This window comes from Sapajus apella, unplaced genomic scaffold (assembly GCF_009761245.1).
Source record: "Sapajus apella isolate SASKATOON/1434 unplaced genomic scaffold, GSC_monkey_1.0 scaffold14, whole genome shotgun sequence".
In the NCBI taxonomy this organism is placed as follows: Eukaryota; Metazoa; Chordata; class Mammalia; order Primates; family Cebidae; genus Sapajus; species Sapajus apella.
Window position 1 is genome coordinate 3,684,580 of NW_022436954.1, and position 17,836 is coordinate 3,702,415.

A 17,836-nucleotide genomic window follows, 5' to 3' on the forward strand; every position below is an offset into this window, starting at 1 on the left:
AGAGCGAGACTCCAGCTCAAAAAAAAAAAAAAAAAAAAAAAAAAAAAGCTAGGCACAGTGGCTCCTGCCTGTAATCCCAGCTCTCAGCACTTTGGGAGGCCGAGGTGGGCAGATCACCTGAGATTAGGAGTTCTAGACCATCCTGGTGAAACTCCACCTATACAAAAAATACAAAAATTAGTTGGGTGTGGTGGCAGGTGCCTGTAATCCCAGTTACACAAGAGGCTAAGGCATGAGAATTGCTTGAATCTGGGAGGTGGAGGTGGCAGTGAGCCAAGATCGAGCCACCGCCCTCCAGCCTGGGCAACAGAGTGACTCTGTCTCAAAAAATGAAAAAAAAAAAAAAAAAAAAAAAGTATCCAGACATTGTCAAATGTCCACCGTGAGTCAAAATTGCCCCCATTGAGAATTACTACAAGACATTACACAACAGACAATAAACCAGCAAATGCCAAAGACAGGGACCCTCCTCCGTTGTGTTCACTGCTGTCTTCCAAAGCCTGGCACAGACGTTGGGAATGTCAGCCACACAGTATTCACTAGCTGAACCAGTAACTCACCTTCCTTAGGACTTTCATGGCGTATATTTTGCCCAAGTTGGTGCCTTGCACCTTTCGAACCTGGAACACCTGGAGGGCAGAGAGAAGGATTAACTTCTCTTTCCACACCCTATCTTCAGGAAGCCCCACCCTGAAGCTCTGGCTTTGGGACCAGGAGGCCTAGGCCCTGCCAAGGGTAGGGCAGTGAAGATTTCAAGTCTGATTGGAGAGGATTTGGCCTTCCCTCCTTTGTTTCTGGCTCTGAATCTCATTAGAGGATCTGCTGATTCAAAAGTCTAATTTGTTTTGAGAACTCTTTGCTGCCTCCAGATGGAGGCTGTGAGGCCAAGAGAAGGGCGCGCCGGCCCTACCTTGCCATAGCCTCCCTTGCCCAGCACACGCAGCAGCTCAAAACAGTGGGGCCCGATGCGCTCCGGGCCGAGGTTCACGCTGCTCTCAGTCAGCTCCACCTCTTCATAGTGCCCCGCAGGCCTACGGACACAATGCGTTAATGAGGACAAGGCTCCAGTGCTCCCCAGTTCCCCTTCCCCACTCTATTCCCCCTCCCCTAACACGACCCTCACTCACTCCAGGCCAGCTGCCCTCAATTCGGCAAGGGGACACACGTCCTGTGAGAAACCGAGGGGTAAGAACCAAGAAAGCTGCCAGGATACCTCCCTGCTCCCGCTCAGGCTGGACTGCTTGGCCCAGGAGAGAAGGGTGTCAGGATGGCTGCTGGCAGGGATGTGCAAGAACTGGGAAGAAGATAAGGGCAGGAAAGAGAGAATCTGGGAAAAGGCTGGGGTCTGGAAGAGAGGTCGGGGTGAGGGTGGGATCAGAGCTTAATAGAGGCCGGGATCTGAGCACGATCTGGGTCTGGAACGGGTCGGAGCCGGCTCCGGGTCTGGGCATGCGGAGCCGCGGCTCCGGCCTCGGCTGGGTGACAGGATCGGCTCCAGGATCCAGTCGCGCCAGGGTGCAGCACTCACCGCGGGGCTGAGCTCTGGCTCTCCCTCGCAGTCGCTGCCTTCCTCGGTCTCCAAATCCAGATCAAACACGGCCGCCATGGCGGCGCCGGCCCCCCCGGGCCCCTCGGCCAGTACCTGGCCGGGCTCTGAGTGACAGTCCCGAACCGAAATGTCATCTCTCCGCGACGGCAGCCGCGCGCGCCGATGATGCAAAAAAGCCTTACTCCCCTTCCGGAAAATCGCTTCGCCTGGTGGGGAACCAAGATGGCGTCCGTCGCAAGGCCTCTCGGGAATTGTAGTCCTAGAGTGTCGAGGCGAAACCCCCTCGGCAGGACCCTCAGTCTTCCCAGAACGGTTCTCCGGGAGCCCGTTTTGGTTCTAGGGAGAGTTCTGAGTTTGGATGGGGCAGGTTCGCAGGTGCATGCAGGTGTGAATTTAAATGCCATCCCTAGCCCTGTTGGAGCCGGGAACTGCCAGCCGGCTGGGTGATGAAAGGCAGGTCGCCTTACTTTCGATTTGCTCCTGAAAAGGAGGCGGCTGCATCAGGGTCTCCTTAAAGTGCCTCTGGTTCGAGGACCCTGCAGATCGGAGCATTTACAGTGTGGCCAGCTAGCTGCCAGGCTCTGTTGCCAGGTTCCCGCCCTAAAGGGTTTGGGGGCTCAGTGATACACCTGTAAATATGAGACTTTGCTGGAGTTTACTCCCTTGTCACTTTAATCACATTTAGGCACCTGGTACAGAATAGACAATTCAGAAAACTTTGGGTTGGACACAGTGGCTCATGCCTGTAATCCTAGCACTTTGCGAGGCCAAGGTGGGTGGATCATGAGGTCAGGAGTTCAAGACCAGCCTGGCCAAGATGGTGAAATCCCGTCTCTACTAAAAATATCAAAAATTAGCTGGGTGTGATGGCAGGCGCCTGTAATCCCAGCTACTCAGGAGGCTGAGGCAGGGAATTGCTTGAACCGGGAGAAAGAGGTTGCAGTGAGCCAAGATCTCACCACTGCACTCCAGCCTGGGCAACAGAGCAAGACTCCTTTTTTTTTTTTTTTGAAACAGAGTCTCGCTGCACCACCCAGGCTGGAGTGCAGTAGCGTGATCTCGGCTCACTGCAACCTCTGCCTCCCGGGTTCAAGCAATTCTCCAGTCTCAGCCTCCTGAGTAGCTGGGACCACAGGCGTCTGCCGCCACACCGACTAATTTTGCATTTTTAGTAGAGACGGGTTTCACTATACTGGCCAAGCTGGCCTCGAACTCCTGACCTCATGATCCACCTACCTCGGCCTCCCAAAGTGCTGGGATTACAGGCATGAGCCACCGTGTCCCGCCAAGACTCCATCTAAAAAGAAAAAAGAAAAAAAAAAATGTTGAGGCCGGACAAGATGCCTTCCACGTGTAATCGTAGCACTTTGGGAAGCCAAGTTGGGAGGATCACTTGAGACCAGGAGTTCAAGGTTACAGTGAGCTACCATGGTGCCACCGCACTCCAGGTTGGGTGACAGAGTGAGATCCTATCTTAAAAAGAACAACAGGCCAGGCGAGGTGGCTCGCGCCTGTAATCCCTGCACTTTGGGAGGCCAAGGTGGGTGGATCACTTGAGGCCAGGAGAACAGCCTGGCCAACATGATGAACCTCTGCCTCTACTACGAATACAAAAATTAGCTGGGCATAGTGGCACACACCTGTACTCCCAGCTACTCAGGAGGTTGAGGCAGGAGAATAGCTTGAACCCAGGCAGCGGAGGTTGCAGTGAGCCAAGATCACACCACTGCACTCCAGCCTGAGCGACAGAGTAAGACCATGTCTCAAAACAAACAAACAAACAAATGAGGGCTGGACATGGCGGCTCATGCCTGTAATCCTAACACTTTGGAAGACCAAGGTGGGCAAATCACAAGGTCAGGAGTTTGAGACCAGCCTGGCCAACATGGTGAAACCTTATCTCTACTAAAATTGCAAAATATTAGCTGGGCATGGTGGGAGGTGCCTATAATCTCAGCTACTCAGGAGGCTGAGGCAAGAGAATCACTTGAACCCAGGAGGCAGAGGTTGCAGTGAGCTGAAATCATGCCATTGCACTCCAGCCTGGGCAACAAGAGTGAAACTCCCTCTCAAAAAAAAAAAAAATTTTTTTTTCTTTGTTTTGTTTTTCAAACAGGATCTTACTCTGTCACCCAGACTGGAGTGCAGTGGCAAGATCATGGCTCACTGCAGCCTTGACTTTTCAGGCTCCAGTGATTCTCCCACCTCAAGTCCCAAGTAGCTGGGACGACAGACACATGCCACCACACCTGCACAACCAACTAATCCTTTTTTCTTTTTTGCTTTTTTTTTTTTTTGGAGAGGAGGTCTTGTTTTGTTACCCAGGAGGCTAGTCTTGAACTCCTGGACTCAAGTGATCCTCCTGCCTTGGCCTTCCGAAGAGCTATGATTATAAGCATAAGCCACTGCACCCAGCAAAAAACAAAAACTTTGTTGACAGAATGAACACGGGCTGAGCAGGGTCACTCATGCACTCATGTCTGCAATTCCGGCACTTTGGAAGGCCAAGGCGGGCAGATCACTTGAGGTCAGAAGTTCGAGAACAGCCTGGCCAAAATGTCAAAACCTGTCTCTACTAAAAATACAAAAATTAGCTGGGTGTGGTCGTGCACACCTGTAGTCCCAGCTACTTGGGAGACTGAGGCAGGAGAATCACTTGAATCTGAGAGGTGGAGGTTGCAGTGAGCCAAGATCACGCCACTGCACTCCAGCCTGGACACCAAAGTGAGACTCCATCTCAAAAAAAAAAAAAAAAAAGAAGAAAAGAAAAGAATTAACTAGCAAATCTGGTCTGTGACTTTAGATTGGGTTTGGCAGGACACGGTGGCTCACACCTGTAATCTCAGCACTTTGGGAGGCAGAGGCAGGTGGGTCATCTGAGGTCAGGAGTGCAAGACCAGCCTGGCCAATATGGTGAAACCCTGTCTCTACTAAAAATACAAAAATTAATTGGGCGTGGTGGCAGGTGCCTGTAATCCCAGCTACTTGGGAAGCTGAGGCAGGAGAATCGCTTGAACCCGGAAGGTGGATGTTGCAGTGAACCATGACCTCACCATTGCACTCCAGCCTGGGCAACAAGCCTGAAACTGTGTCTAAAAAAAAAAAAAGATTGAAAGATTGAGTATGGATTCTTGTAGGATGGGGATGATGTGTGGGTGTGAATTTGGGCCATCCAGGCCTCGCGTGTGAGTTCTGATTGTTGGAGGCTGTCTAGGTGTGCGTTCCAGTTGCATAGGGGATGTCGGGTATGAACTGAGATGGACAGAATGCAGGGGTCTCCAGGCACGCAGAGGGTGATTGGTTGGATATGGTCCTCTTGTTGTAATTCCACCAAAGGAGATCCTCAGCTTCCGGTCTTGACATGGGTGTAGGGCAGGCCCCTGCCAACCCAGATCAACCCAGACACCAAGCCAGTGGGGTGGTTTTCCCTTAGCTCTAGATGCTACAAGTATCCCCTACCCATCTCTACTCCCCCTTCCCCACCCCCTATCTATCTGATCCTGGGAGGAGTTGTCCAGTCAAGAGAACCTATCTAGACACTTCACTAGTTCATAAGACTTTATTTGGGGAGGGATGCCTGGGGAGCTGTCTACAGCTCCTGTGCTGCACAAAGGCAGGAGTTCTTAGAGCATCTTCCCTGAATGAGGAAGAGAGTAGACTCTCCTCTGCCAATGCTAGTTAGGTGTGCCAGAGGCCAAAGCACCAAAGCGTGGTGGAGAAGGTTTGTGATGCGCGGGAGGCAGGTGTTCACATGGCTCAGGGCCACTTGTGAATGAGGGCAGGGAGGCGAGGGGAGCATAGAAGCTGAATGGGCGTGTAAGACTTGATCAAAACAGGAAGCTGGCCCTGCCTCCTATCCTGTGACCCTCCCTCCACTGTGGTATGACCGTGGAGCACTCATTTTTCTTCTCTCAGCCTGTTTCCTCTCATCTGGAGAACGTGGGCAGTAGTGTCTTCCGGGGATGTGCAGGAAGAGGATGACTTCTGTGCACAGGTCACCTGCTTCTACCGCTCAGGCCGAATGAGGCAGGTTGGATGCTGCTAACTTTTTAGCAGGCTCTAAATCTATCCTAGAATTTGGGTAAGAGGAAGACAAGGGCTCTAGTCTCAGGTTTTCTTAGGATTTGTCCAAGGCTTGGGGCCCACCCCAAGCTGTCTCCTCTTATAGGTGGCAGGAAGAGAGTGAGACCTAGAGGGGTGAGCAGGAGGGGCTGGGTTTGGGCCCACTCCCACCTGGGGAGGTGGTGACAGAGGTGTGTGTGTGTGCAGTCATTGTCACATCTTCAAGGCTTGAATGCTGGGGAAGCTGTGGGCTAGACTGGGGCCTTTGGGAGGGCAAGAGGCCCTTGAGTGCAGGATGCCTTGGTGACAAAGTTGCCCTGCTACTCTGGAACAGACCTAGCTGTTGGAGGGGGCCAGGCTGGGGCTGGGGCATGGCGATGGGGAGAGAGGCAGAAAGAGCTCCAGGGAGCAGAGGGCACTGCAGTCCCTCCTCCCAGCACTGCTTCCCTGCCCCCGGCCCAGTGCTATTTGAAGTGAGACAGGAAGTGGGCAACAGGGTAGTTGGGCCCATCAATGCCCAGGCCCTGGCAGAGGCCCAGCAGGCGGAGGCGGGCTTCGGCGGGGCTGGGCCCGGCACAGGCCACGCTGCAGTAGGGCTCCTCGTACTCGCCAGGCACCAGGGCCTCCTCTAGCAGATTGAGTCGTAGCAGGCCACGGTCATGCAGGGCCTGCAGGGTCTCACGGCTGGCGGTGGAACTCAGGGCCTGCAGGTGCTGGGACACCAGACACATCACGCCCACTAGGTGGCCACGAGCACGTGGGTGGGTGGGCAGGGCGGGACGCAGGCCACAAGCCACCATAGCAGCAGCCAGCAGCAGGTCCACGCCATACAGCTCCAGGATCCAATCTCGAAGGTAGAAGCCGCCCATGCGGGGGTTGATCTCGATGAGCCGAGGCCCAGCCCCGGTCAGCTTGAGCTCCACATTGAAGACCCCATCGAGCAGCCCACAGCCCAGGCAACAGCGGAAGGCTGCCTGCACCATCTGCGCCTCCTGCTCCGGTGCCAGCCCAGTGGGCATGCAGGCCGCTGTCTCAGTGAAGCCAGGCAGCCTCGTGGGGCCATTGTCAGAGACAAAGGCAGCCAGTAGCCGCCCACCAAACAACACCAGGTCCACGTCATGCTCGGTGCCCTCCACAAACTCCATCAGCAGCATGGCGTTGCCCCAGCCCAGCCCAATGCCTGGGTGGTCAGCCTCACCCTGCAAGTCTCGGGTAATCCGGGAAAAGTGCTCATGGCACTGTGGCGCATCCTTTACCAGCCGTGTACCCACAGCGCCTGCCCCGAACTCCAGCTTCATGACACCTGGCAGGGGTACCTGGTGCACGGCCCTCTCCACATCAGCCTCGCTCTCTAGTGGGCAGCAGGGCACAGCATGGAGGGAGGGCGCAGGCCAGGGTGGGCCGTGGTGGCACAACAGATGTAGCTGGGTGCGGCTCTTGTGCTTGGCCAGGCGCATGGCAGCTGGGGGGCAGCAAGGCAGACCCAGCTCCTGGCAGAGCAAGGCTGTGAGCACCAGGCAGTCGTCCCAGTAGGAGAAGCAGCCGTCTAGCTTCAGGCCGCGAGCCCGCACCAGCTCTGCCAGCAGCCGAGCGTTCTCCTCGTCCCTCTGGTGCTCGGTCGTGTCAAAGTGGATGAAGGTCTGCACCAGTTGGGATGCAAAGTGGTTGGGGTCTGACTCCACGAGGTGCAGCTGCAGAAACCACAGAGCAGGGCACAGTCAGTTCAGCCAGTGCTGGGTGCTGGGAGGATAGGATAGGGCCTAGGATGGGCCAGGCCTTCAGGGGATACCAGCGCACGAACACTAGGTGTTCAATACATGTGTGTTGAGGACCAATTGAGTAAATGGAAGGGGCAGAGGTGGGACACCTAGTACAGGCTGGAGGGGAGGGGAGGCATCCTAGAAGGGCAAAGCCTAAGCGGGGAGCTAAAGAATAAGAGTCAGCCAGGCAGCTTCAGGAGGAGGCCTGAGCTGGGGGTGGAGGGAGGGGCTGCAGCGCAGAGGGGAGCGTGGCAGAGAGCTCAGCGGCCTCCTTCATGTAGGCAGCCTCACTGGCCAGGGCTAGCAGAGAAACTACCAGGGTTGGGGCTTGGGACAAATGGTTTGGTCATCATTCAGCCCACGTGTTCTGACAATGGAAGGTGCCCACAGAGGAATCCAGTGGGGCCCTGTACCCCTAAAGCTTACTGCCTGCTGGGGCCGAGGCAGGGCCAAGGCAGCCACTGAAGAGGGAGGGAGGATGGCTCTCTGCAAATAAGACAGCCTCAGCAGTGGAGTGACATTCCAAGTGGAGAACACACTCACACTAAGCAAGGCAGGGAGCAAAGAGGTGGTGTCTCCAGGGGTCCTGCACTGTGGGAGAGGGGAGAGGAGGCCACTGTACTAGATTAGAGCCAGCTTGAGAAGGCCTCAGTTTTCTTATCTGTTCAATGGGGATAAAACTGTCTACCCGGGGCCAGGTGAAGTGGCTCACGCCTGTAATCCCAACACTTCGGGAGGCCGAGGCAGGCGGATCACGAGATCAGGAGTTCGAGATCAGCCTGGCCAACATGGTGAAATCCTGTCTCTACTAAAAATACAAAAATTAGCTGGGCATGGTAGTGGGCACCTATAATCCCAGCTAGTTAAAAGGCTGAGGCAGGAGAATCACTTGAACCCCGGAGGCAGTGGTTGTGGTGAGCCGAGATGGCACCATTGCACTCCAGCCCGGGCAACAACAGCAAAACTCTGTCTCAAAAAAAAAGGACCGTCTATCCAGCTGGGTGTGGTGGCTCACACCTGTAATCCCAGCACTTTGGGAGGCCGAAGCAGGAGGATCGTTTGAGCTCAGGAGTTCAAGACCAGCCTGGGCAACAGAATGAGATCCCATCTCTACTAAAATTTTTTTTTTTTTTTTTTTTGAGACGGAGTTTCGCTCTCGTTACCCAGGCTGGAGTGCAATGGCGCGATCTCGGCTCACCGCAACCTCCGTCTCCTGGGTTCAGGCAATTCTCCTGCCTCAGCCTCCTGTGTAGCTGGGATTACAGGCACGTGCCACCATGCCCAGCTAATTTTTTGTATTTTTAGTAGAGACGGGGTTTCACCATGTTGACCAGGATGGTCTCGATCTCTTGACCTTGTGATCCACCCGCCTCGGCCTCCCAAAGTGCTGGGATTACAGGCTTGAGCCACCGCGCCCGGCCTCTACTAAAATTTTTAAAATTAGCCAGGCAGGCTGGGCGCAGTGGCTCACGCCCATAATCCCAGCAGTTTCAGAGGCCAAGGCAGGCAGATCACTTGAGGTCAGGAGTTCAAGATCAGTCTGACCAACATGGTGAAGCCCTGTCTCTACACAAAACACAAAAATTAGCTGGGCATGGTGGCACATGCCTGTAATCAGTTACTCGGGAGGCTGAGGCATGAGAATCGCTTGAACCCAGGAGGCAAATGTTGCAGTGAGCCGAGATTGTGCACCTCCACTCCAGCCTGGGAGACAGAGCGAGACTCCATAACCAAAAAAAAAAAAAAAAAAAATTAGCCAGGCATGGTGGGAGGATCGCTTGAGCCCAGGAAGTCGAGGCTGCAGTGAGCTGTGATCGCACCACTGCACTCCAGTGTGGGCAACAGAGTGAGACCCTGTCTCAAAAAAAAAAAGTCTTAAGTGCCTGGCTCGCTGCAGATTCTGTAATGCGAGGCCCTGCTATGAACTTGATTCAGAATCTGTATGCAGCTCTCCAGCACCCACCTTCTGTGGGTGTCAAGCGTCAGGAATTCAACCTCAAAGGGCCCTCCTTTTCTCCAGGACAGAGTCAGGCTCCTTAGCCTGGCATTCAAGGCCCCCTGGCATTCAAGGCCCGGGCTCTGGCGCTAACTCTGTCCCTTGCCCAGCCCATCTTACCCGGTCTCCTTTCCTCTTTCTGCGGAGGACTCCGTGCCCTCCCCAGGGCCTCTCACTCCAGGCAGGGACAGAACTAGCGGAGTCCCCTCACACTCGCAAGGCGGCGAACCCTGCTCCTACGCCCTGTCTTTGGTGCATGGGGCCAAGATGCCCCCGGGCCCCGCCCCCAGCGCGGCTGGCCCCACCCCAAGGGCGGCCCTTTGCTTCAGGCCCCGCCCCGTAGTCCCGCCTCCACCACTCAGGCCAGGACCGGGGGCCCGACCCCGCCCCGCGCCCCGCCCCGCGCCCCGCCTACCTGGAGCCCGTAGTCGCGCGCAGCTTCCCACACAAACTTCTTGCTGACACCGCCGGCGCCGACCACCAGCAGGTGCTTTCCCTCCATGAGGCAGCGCGCCGACCGCCGGAGCATGGTCTCCACCAGCGGCGCGGCCGCCGCGTCATCGGCCGCAGGCCCCAGCCGCGGCGCGGCCCACAGCCCCTCCAGCGCGCCGCACGCCTCCAGGCACAGGCCGCCGTTCAGCTCCAGGGCTACTGGGGTCAGCGCGCCGCCTGCCGCGGTCAGCGCGAAGTCCACGCCTGCTCCAGGCAGGGGAAGCGGGCTCAGCGCGGACAGCCCCCGCCACCCGGCCCCGGCCCTCGCTCCCATCCCCCGACCCCCGACCCCAGCCCCGGCCGCCCTCACTCACCCAGGAAGTCCGTGTGCGCCCGGCGCCCACCGCGCTGCTCGGCACTCAGGCCAGCCTCCAGGGCCAGCACGGCACCCAGCGCCGCCTCGGCCGCCGCCTTGACGCGCTGCCGCACGGCCGCCACCTGCGCCGCCTCGCCCAGGCCGCACTGGGCCAGCGCCACCTCCAGCGTCCTCGGTAGGGAGTTGTGGTGCCGCACAGGCCGGTCCCCGCGGCCCACGCCGCATGCCACCTGGTCAGGGGGCTGCTCAGGGGGAGGCCCGCACACTCCTGCCCCTGACACACACCCCCACCCGCTTGTGCCAAGATTCAGACCAGACCCCTCACTGGACATTCAAGAAGCCCCGTCCTCCAGTGTGTCTTAAATTGCACATGGAGCTCGTGCCACTCCCATCTGGGGATGGCCTATCTGGAGATGGGCAGAGGGCAGTTCCCTGCCACTACCCATCTGGTCCCCAGACCCTTCCAGGGATTCTACCCAGGCTTCCAGGCCCAGCTGGGGTACCGCTCTAGGAAGGCTCCTGCAGCCTTGGGGGCCTGGGCCACCCTGGTGTGCCCTACCCTAGCATCTCCCTGGGGCACACCTCTCCCCTACCCCACTGGAGCTCCTTGAGGGCAGGGTTGAATCTCTCCCTCTCAGTGTAGCCCAGAGCTGGGTACCCAAAAGGGTCCCTAAGCCTTCCTGAACCCCCCAACTTAGAGGCCCCTCCAAGCACTAGAGATTTATCAGGAAGCCCTGGGTCAGCCTCTCTGTGGGCAAGCACTCTCTGGGAAGACGATTCAGTCCCCTGTGCCCTGGTGCTCAGCATGGGGCTGAGCACAGAGGCTCTTGGTGTGGGGGCGGTTCTGGAAAGGTTGCAGGAGAGGGAAGACCAGTCAGACCCAGTAGTTCCCCCAGAGGCAATTATAATTCCCGGATTCCCCTCAGGATTTTGTCCTCTCTTCCCAGAGATGCCTTAGGGACCCTTGGGAGACCACTGGGACTGGGCTGGGGTGTGGCAGGCAGGTCACAACCTGGGCCTAGGGCATGCTCACCTTGCTCAGCAGTGGCCTGTCACCCTGTGTCCGACAGACCACAGCACAGATTCGCACGGCCAGCCCAGGGCCAAGTGAAGGACCATCTGGGGGAAGACAGGGAGGTCTAAGGCCAGCACAGAGTGACCAGAAGGCCACACCAAGCTCCCACCCCTGGCCAGCCCAGGTGGCTCTCCCCTGAGCAGGGCAGCCGGACAGGTGGTTGTCACCTGAGCAGGGCAGCCAGACAGGTGGGTACACAGCCTCCACTAAGACACTCTCCTCCTCCTCCAGCTTCTCTAGCAGTGCCAGCACCGTGTCCACCACTGCGCCCAGCTCTTCCCTAGGGTACAGACGAAATGCCTGCCGCCCCCGCCAGCGCCAGCCACTGAACTTCACAGCCACCTGCAGCAAGGAGGGAAAAGGGCCTCCTGGACACCACCCCAGGTACTTCAGGGCAGGATGCTCCTACCACAGAAGCCAGTGAGTAAACTGAGGCACAAGGGTGGGAGATTGCCCTAGAGATGGGGCAGCAAGCAGCAGGGCCACAAGGTAGGGACACCTTCCCAGCCAGACTGGGTAACTGTGCCTAGACCCCATCCCGCCGGCATCTGTACAGACCTCAGGGTGGGCAGGAGCCTGTTACCTGCAGGACATCACCCAGGGCCTCGGAGCGCAGAAAAGTCTCCACTTCCTCTTTCACCAGCGTCTCCTGGCCCTCTTTGCCACTCAGCTCCACCAGCCGTAGTCCTGGGCTGGCATCCCCTCCCCGAAGCAGCCCCAGTGGCTTGTAGGTGAAAGCCAGGGTCACTGGCACAGCCACACCCCCCTGCTGGGCCAGCAACTGCCTTGTCAGCAGCCGGTCCTCCAGCAGCCGGGCCAGCTCAGCTGAAGCTCCTGTGGGGCAGGTCAGGTCACGGGCGAGTTCTGCTGCCTCTCGGCCCCGGCCAGGCCCCAGCCCCAGGCCGGCCAGAAAGTAGGTGGCACGGCGTGGGGGGACAAACTCATCCAGGAATGTCAGGCCCCCCGGGTGGAAGCTCACAGCCTTAGAGACCAGGAGGGCTGCCTCTCCCGGCCGCCCGGGTGCTGGCACCTTCATCAACCAAGCAGGAGACAGGCAAAGGAGCATGTTTCCTGTGGGCAGAGAAGGCAAGTGGCTGGCCAGGGAAGGCTTGATGCCCCATGCCCTCCCCCTGCAGCCGGGGACCCTGGGTAGCAGAGTGAGGGCAGCTGATCACAGAGCCCATCCCCACTCAGCATGGCAGCTGCTCCAGTGGAATGCAGGCAGTTGCCAGGGTTGGTGGGTATTTTGGGATGTGGCTGGGCCAGGGCAGGGCTGCCCTTTCTGTAGAAGTGGGGGGGAAACTTGAGCACACACTCACCGGGGCTCTGGACCCCACCTTCCAGCAGCACAGGCAGAAAGGTGCTGGGGGAGCCCAGAACGCACAAGGTCACCTCCGCCCCAGGACAGCCTCGGGAAAGAGAACATGGCCTAGCTCACCAGGGGCTCCCTTGCCATCTCTCTGCCCACCTTCCACTACCTCCACACTCATGGCCTCACCCTGGGGCCCCAGATTTTCCCAGGAATCAGGCTAGAGACAGGACAGACGGGGAGTGGGCTGGGGAAGGGAGGTGCCCGCCCGACCCCTCCGTGAGGCTGGCTCCCCTCTTTCTGCAGCTGTTCCAGAGGTGCTGCAGGCTGGGTGACTGGAGACCCGGGTTCTAGCCTGAGCTCTGACTTTCTGTGTGACCTTGGAGGAGTCAGTGTTCCTCCCGGCCTCAGTTTCCCAGCCTGTGCAATGGGACCAAGTCTGTGATTCTCAGGTATTCTACCTGTGAACTGTCTGTCCACACAAAATCTGACATATACAACAAGCTTGGAGGCGCAGAAGGGGAGGAGCCTGGGGGGGGATCTCAGCTGCTGAGCTGCTTCTGCCACAGCTCCCAAGGCCTTCTCTAGAAGCTTCAGGGCCACACAACATGGTTTGCCAATCCCAGGGCTGGATCTTTGTGGGGAGGGGGTGAGGGCAGAAAGCCCAATCCTTGACTTCACTGGTGCCAGATGCCCTTGGAAATAATGCCTGCCTACCCTGGGCTAACTGGCTGTGCCCTCCCTGCCTTCAGACCGAACCAGAGCCTGGGGAAGGGACCAACCTGGGCAGGGATGAGGAGGCAGACTAGGCTGAGGGCCCCTCCCTGCCCCCAGGGGTGCCCCCCTCCAGAGAGCCCTCGGGCACCTGTGCGGGGCACCTGGCTGCGGTCCTGGGTCTCCGGAAGGCCAGCTTGCTGCAGACAGCTCTGCAGGAGGCTGTAGTAGTAGACAGTCCAGGCCCGGGCCTCGGCCCCCTCGGGGGAGCCCTTGCAGTCCAGGCCCACGTCCTGGCGCCAGGAGCCAGGGAAGCAGCCTGTGGGTGGCAGGCCAGAGCCCCCTCCCCAGGGGCCCTCTTCCTCCAGGTCCTTGGAGCCCAGTGGGCAATCCCACTCAGGACCCGATGGATCCAGGGAGAGCTGAGAGGGCAGAAGTGGTGGGTCTTGGGCAGAGTGGGCCCTCGGGCACATTAAGTCACCCAAGGGTGTAAGCCTCCCACTCTTCCAGTCTGGCCTATGTTCAGGGCTGTCACTGTCCCAGGGACTAGGGGAGGAAAGACTTATATTGGGAGTGAAGGCTTGTCAATGGGAACTCGTAGGTGGGAGTGCTTTGGAAACTGTTCTGTGTGGTGCCCGGGGGGTGTGGCAGGAAGCAGTGTCCTGCTGGCCAGCCCCACCCCACGCTGGAGTCCGCCTTAGCTTGGTTCACAGCAGCAGAGTTTTTTGCTTGTTTTGTTCACGGAGGCAACCCTAGCACCTAAACCGTGCCTGGCACAGAGTCACTGCTCAGTAAGTGTTTGTTGAATGAAGATTAGATGAACCAACAAACCCAGCAATCACTCTGGGGTGGCTCATCTCTCTCATGACCCAGCAACCTAATGCCCTTCCCCTCACTCCCCTCTCTCAGGCTGGCGCCCTACCCCATTATGGGGCTGCTGAGAGGCTCAGTGTGAATGGAATTCTTGTTCTTTGCAGTCCCCAGGCCTGGCAGCCGGATGTGTCCTCCAGGGGACAGGCTCAGCCACCTTGAGAAGCTGTGAGGTCTCTCTGGGCCTTGTTGCCTGGTGCCAGCCCAGTCCCATCCCCTGGGGGCTGATGAGGCTGGGGCCGAGAATCTTGGTTGCTGGGAGATGGTGGGCTGTCGCCTAGGCGGCAGAGGACTGGGCCTCACACCTGGGCTCCAATCCCAGTTTGCCAGGGCCAGAGCTGCCATGCCCTCTCCTAGAAGGTGAACTCCCTGAAGGGCCATGGAATGAATGAATGTCACAGGGCACTAAGAGTGCCCACCTCCCAGGATGCACCAGGCGGGGTTGTGGGGAGGGGTCGGGGAGCTGGCCATGAGTCTAAGCTGTCTGCACAGAGCAGCCCCCAGGCTTAGGTCCTGAGTGCTGCCTGCTGTCCTCTGGGCCCACTCTCTGCACAGGGACTTGGGCCTTTTGGGGGAGGGACAACAGGAGACTCACCATCTCGTTGGTGGAGCAGCTGAGGGACTGATGGCAGAGACAGAGGGACAGAGAGACAAAGGAGTCAGGGCAGCCAGGTCCCTGCCTGGCCTTCCAGCCCCTAGACTTTGGGAGTGCAGAGGTGGCCACCACTGCTCCTCTGTCCTGTCCCTGCAGAGAGGGGCCAAGGCTGCCCGACCCCGCCCCATAGCAGAGGAGTGATTTCTGCTGCCCAGACCGAGTGGCTCCTGCCCCAGTGCTCACAGGTCCTCACTGCCCTAGGGTCCTGGCTCTGCTCCGCCCCTCCAGGGGGCGGGGGCGCTTCCGGGTGTGGGGGTGCGAGCCGGGTCCCAGGGATGGGGGACGTAGTGTCAAGTGTCCCGCTGCTGGACTCGGGAGCCCGGGGGTCCTCGTCCCGGCGACTCCTGCCCTGGCCGCCCCCCTCCCTGGCTTTCCCCGGGGCGGGCTGTGGAGCCGGGGTACCTGGTGGGCGGCAGCGGCTCGGCGAGCGTGGCGGGCGGACTCAGACCGGGCGGGACGCAGCGGCGGCGGTAGCGGTGGCAGTGGCACAGGCCCAGGCCCAAGCAGCGCTGCCTTATATAGAAGCGCCTGGGGCATGCCCAGTGCCTGGCGGGGCGACGTGGGGCGGACGGACCGACAGGGACCCGCCTGGGACGCACCCTCCCCCAAAACGTCCCAGACCTGGGGACGTGGAGCGGACTCGGACCTGGCAGGAGGAGGGCATGGAGCAGGAAGAGACAGGGATCTTCAGAGACACAGAGGAAGTCCCGACAGAGGGCCAGGTGCAGATGGACAGAGACTGTCACCGAGGGTCACAGACTTAGGGCTGCTGTGAAGAAAGAGAGGGAGGCCCACCATGGAGAAGAGATGGAGAGGAGGGGCGGGGAGAGGCGGAGCAGGCACAGACTGGTACTAGGGCTTGCCCTTAGGGGTGGGGTACCCAGGAGAGCAGCCTGGGGCACACAGCCCTGAGCCCTACCTTTGGATGGAGTCTGGAGCTCCCAGCCCTGCAGCTGTCTGTCCCAGCCGCCAGTGTTCCACCCTACTGCACATTCTCCCAGAGGCCCTCCTGGGCCAGGGTCTCTGCACATCTGTGCAGCCCCCTCCCCACTTCTCCTGGCCCCAGTGGACTTGCACACAGGGGCAGGATGTCCATAAGATCCAGCCTCTCCTGGTGCGGTGGCTGCCTGGAATCCCAGCACTTTGGGAGGCTGAGGCAGGAGGATTGCTTGAACCCAGGAGTTTGCGACCAGCTCGGGCAACATAGCAAGTCCCTATCTCTACAAAAACTGTTTTAAAACCAGTTGGTTGAGGTGGTGTGGGCCTGTCATCCCGGCTACTTGGGAGGCTGAGGTGGGAAGATCACCTGAGCCCTGGGATCGAGGCTGCAGCTAGTCCTGATTGTGCCCCTGCACTCCAGCCTGGGCAATACAGTGAGACCCTGAGACCCTATCTCTCTCTCTTCTTCTTCTTTTTTTTTCCTCAGGCTAGAGTGCAGTGGCACCATCTCGGCGCACTGCAATCTCCACCTCCCAGGCTGGAGTGATTCTCCTGCCTCAGCCTCCTGAGTAGCTGGGATTACAGGCATGTGCCACCACGCCCAGCTAATTTTTGTATTTTTAGTAGAAAAAGCGTTTTTGCCATGTTGGTCAGGCTGGTCTTGAACTCCTGACCTCGTGATCCGCCCACCTTCGCCTACCAAAGTGTTGGGATTACAGGTGTGAGCCACCGTGCCCGGCCTGACTCTATGTCTAGTCTTTTTTTTTCTTTCGAGGCAGAGTCTTGCTCTGTTTCCCAGGCTGGACTGCAATGGCGTGATCTCCAGTCACCAGAACCTCCGCCTCCCGGGTTCCAGCAATTCTCCTGCCTCAGCCTCCCAAGTAGCTGGGACTAAAAGTGTGCACCACCACGCCCAGCTAATTTTTGTATTTTTAGTAGAGTTAGTGTTTCACCATGTTGCCAGCATGGTCAAGCTCTTGACCTTGTGATCTGCCCTCCTTGGCCCCCCAAAGTACTGGGATTACAGGTGTGAGCCACTGTGCCCACCCCCACTATCTCTTAAAAAAAAAATCTGCTCTACTCATCAACACCACACCCTCAGTTGAAGCTACAGTCTCCCCAAGATACACATACACCCAAGCACACCCACCCAAATAGCCACAGAAGGGTACCCCAAGAGACCTGGATCACAGCCACAATTTACCCCCAGAAGCACACCCAGAGATTCATACCCTCTCCTAGAGTGTGTCCCACCAGCAGGTTCCAATCCTAGCTCTGGCAGTGGGGCCTGGGCCCCTCCACTTTGTGATCTGAAACTCACTCTCCCCAGCCTAGAAAGGGGCTGGTTCCCCTCTCCTAAGCCGGGCAGCCTGTGGCTCTAATTCCTCCCCCTCACGGCTCCCGCACAGCCCCTCTCCCTGCCTGTCTCAGAGCTTGACACACATTGAGCCCCAGCTGTCCTTGGGAGCCCCTTGGCCTGGGGGAGAGTACTGAGGGGCCCATACACTGTGGGGACAGAGATGGCAGCTGTTGGACCCTTTCTGCAACTATGTACAGGGCAGTCTGTGCAGCCATCCTGTCTACCACTGGAAGGGTCGGCAGGGAGGTGAAATGTCTTCTCCAGAGTGCCCTGCCCAGCCCACATTCCCCACATAGCTTCCAGGTCCACCTGCAGCCCTCCCTGCACCCGGCCCAGGTTCCAGGAATGAGGTGCAGCCACCCCAGGAGACCCAATCCCTTGCTGCATGGGTGGTCTGAGCTCCCATGGGGTCCCACTGTGGGGCCTGGGTGTCACCCAAAGAGCATGAGTTTTGACATTTAACACGCTCTGCAGGCCAGGTGCAGTGGCTCACACCTGTAATCCCAGTACTTCGGGAGGCCAAGACTGGCGGATCTCCTGAGGTCAGGAGTTTGAGACCAGCCTGACTAACTTGGTGAAACCCTGTCTCTACTAAAAATACAAAAAATTAGGCCAGGCGCAGTGGCTCATGCCTGTAATCCCAGTGTTTTGGGAGGCCAAGACTGGCGGATCACCTGAGGTCAGGAGTTTGAGACCAGCCTGGCCAACGTGGTGAAATCCCGTCTCTACCAAAAATACG

At 58.3% G+C, this 17,836-nt stretch overlaps 2 protein-coding genes across 11 annotated transcripts in view; both read right to left on the minus strand.

The window, feature by feature from the left end:
- RPS6KB2 (ribosomal protein S6 kinase B2) overlaps nt 1-1,714 on the minus strand; it is a 7,130-nt gene extending 5,416 nt beyond the window's left edge. For 2 of the 3 annotated variants that reach the window (XM_032282661.1, XM_032282662.1), the window contains exons 1-4: nt 1,529-1,714; nt 1,128-1,237; nt 911-1,031; nt 561-629 (exon numbers count right to left, since the gene is read on the minus strand). In XM_032282661.1, coding sequence (XP_032138552.1) covers nt 561-629; nt 911-1,031; nt 1,128-1,237; nt 1,529-1,606 — 378 coding nt within the window. In that variant the 5' untranslated portion in view covers nt 1,607-1,714. The remainder of the gene's footprint in view (nt 1-560; nt 630-910; nt 1,032-1,127; nt 1,238-1,528) is intronic. The other variant, XM_032282663.1, reaches the window with a different exon arrangement.
- Nucleotides 1,715-5,092: 3,378 nt separating this feature from the next.
- On the minus strand, nt 5,093-16,060 carry CARNS1 (carnosine synthase 1). Of its 8 annotated transcripts, XM_032282670.1 has the most exons (11): nt 15,201-16,060; nt 14,739-14,765; nt 13,425-13,695; nt 12,570-12,659; nt 11,834-12,321; nt 11,418-11,592; nt 11,209-11,294; nt 10,174-10,405; nt 9,783-10,063; nt 6,222-7,302; nt 5,093-5,619 (listed from the first exon to the last, which is right to left on the minus strand). In XM_032282670.1, the coding sequence occupies exons 1-11, from the start codon at nt 15,333-15,335 to the stop codon at nt 5,615-5,617; spliced, it is 2,871 nt and encodes a 956-aa protein (XP_032138561.1). In that variant the 5' UTR covers nt 15,336-16,060; the 3' UTR covers nt 5,093-5,614. The 8 variants fall into 8 exon arrangements, with proteins under 8 accessions (XP_032138561.1, XP_032138560.1, XP_032138558.1 ...); XM_032282669.1 differs by having other exon boundaries at nt 5,093-7,302; nt 11,209-11,314; nt 11,418-11,530; XM_032282667.1 differs by having other exon boundaries at nt 5,093-7,302.
- Between the last annotated feature and the right edge of the window lie 1,776 nt (nt 16,061-17,836).